The following is a 1,406-nucleotide window of genomic DNA, read 5'->3' as shown; positions in this document are numbered from 1 at the left end:
TTAGTAAACTTATTATATATGTCTCGAAGGACTAGCGCTACGGCTATACTAGTAAGGCCTGCTTTAGTAACGAACTCTACCTTAGCTATAGCGCGCGTTTGTGCCGGAGAGATACTAGTTTTATAGTACGTTCGGAGGAATTCGCGAAAGCGCTTACCGTACTGTTAGCGACGATAGAATAGCAGCCCTATAGGATTAATACTAAGGTAGTTGTACTTCTCTGCCTTTCTAAGGCTAAATAACTACTTACTCTTAGTATTATCTTTATTGATAGCTGAAACCTGTACTATCGTACGATAGCTATTCTTCTAGGTATACTACTTCTTCTATAATAATTATCTAGTACGCTCTTTAACGAGCTTGTTCAGGCGGTTGCCTCTAGTATACTTAACTATATATTTCCTTACCTTGTCTGTACTAGTAAAGTATTTGTAGCCGCTATTCTTTATCTAAACAACGCTATAGCGACTACTATAAGCGACAAGGTATATATATGCCGAGGGCTTATTAGGAAACTGCTAGCGACGGGGCTTAGGGATCTTATAGCGTAGACTATATAAGGTATCCTCGTCCTCGGTAACTGCGTCGCTAGAGTCGTTATTGTCGTAGGCATCGTCGTCGTTAGGCGTCGAATTACCGCCAATTCTACTATTTCCGTTAGGCGTCGAATTACCGCTAATTCTACCATTTCTGTTAGGCGTCGAATTACCGCCAATTCTACTATTTCCGTTAGGCGTCGAATTACCGCTAATTCTACCATTTCTGTTAGGCGTCGAATTACCGCCAATTCTACTATTTCCGCGCTCTTAGCTATTACCTACTACTATTGTATACCTTTGTCGGTCTTCTAATTGGCTCGGATTATACCGAGAGTACTATCGCTTGAGATCGTATTGTCGCTAGCATACAGTAGCTATTGCTATTAGTGTCGTATTATACTTAGTAGTATAGCGATATACACGTAACTCCCTATATGCGTATACGTATACGTGTACGTATACGTCGGTATAGGTATAGGTATAGGTATAGGTATAGGTATAGGTATATGTATAGGTATATATGTATAGAAACTGCGATATGTTTAAGAAGTTAAAGATCTCGGAAGTTTCGGCCTGAGGCTACAGTCTTGGCGCCGGGGCGCCCGCTATATATAAAAACAGCGCCCGCTATATATAAAAACCCCCAAACAATAGAAAACTTTTAAAATAAACAGGCAGAAGTATAAAGTATTTTATCTAAATACTGCTTTGTATAGCCTGAAATATACTAGTAGATAGTCGGACCTACCTATACTTCAAATCTATACTAGTGTAACAGGTCTATATAAGATAGAAACGAGGCGTTGTTTAAGTATTAAGTACTTGCTACAAAGAGGTAAGTAGGAGAGAAGGGAACATACTAGCTAA

The 1,406-nt window shown here is 39.4% G+C and overlaps 1 protein-coding gene across 1 annotated transcript; it reads right to left on the bottom strand.

The window, feature by feature from the left end:
* Nucleotides 1–629: 629 nt before the first annotated feature.
* Nucleotides 630–803, bottom strand: SEPMUDRAFT_8261 (uncharacterized protein; the record flags this gene model as incomplete). The annotated part of the gene is made up of 1 exon (XM_016910313.1): nt 630–803. A coding segment is annotated over one exon (174 nt), but the record flags the coding sequence as incomplete, so codon positions are not given.
* Between the last annotated feature and the right edge of the window lie 603 nt (nt 804–1,406).

This window comes from Sphaerulina musiva (assembly GCF_000320565.1).
Source record: "Sphaerulina musiva SO2202 unplaced genomic scaffold SEPMUscaffold_1, whole genome shotgun sequence".
Classification (NCBI taxonomy): domain Eukaryota; kingdom Fungi; phylum Ascomycota; class Dothideomycetes; order Mycosphaerellales; family Mycosphaerellaceae; genus Sphaerulina; species Sphaerulina musiva.
This window is presented reverse-complemented; position numbering and strand designations above follow the sequence as displayed.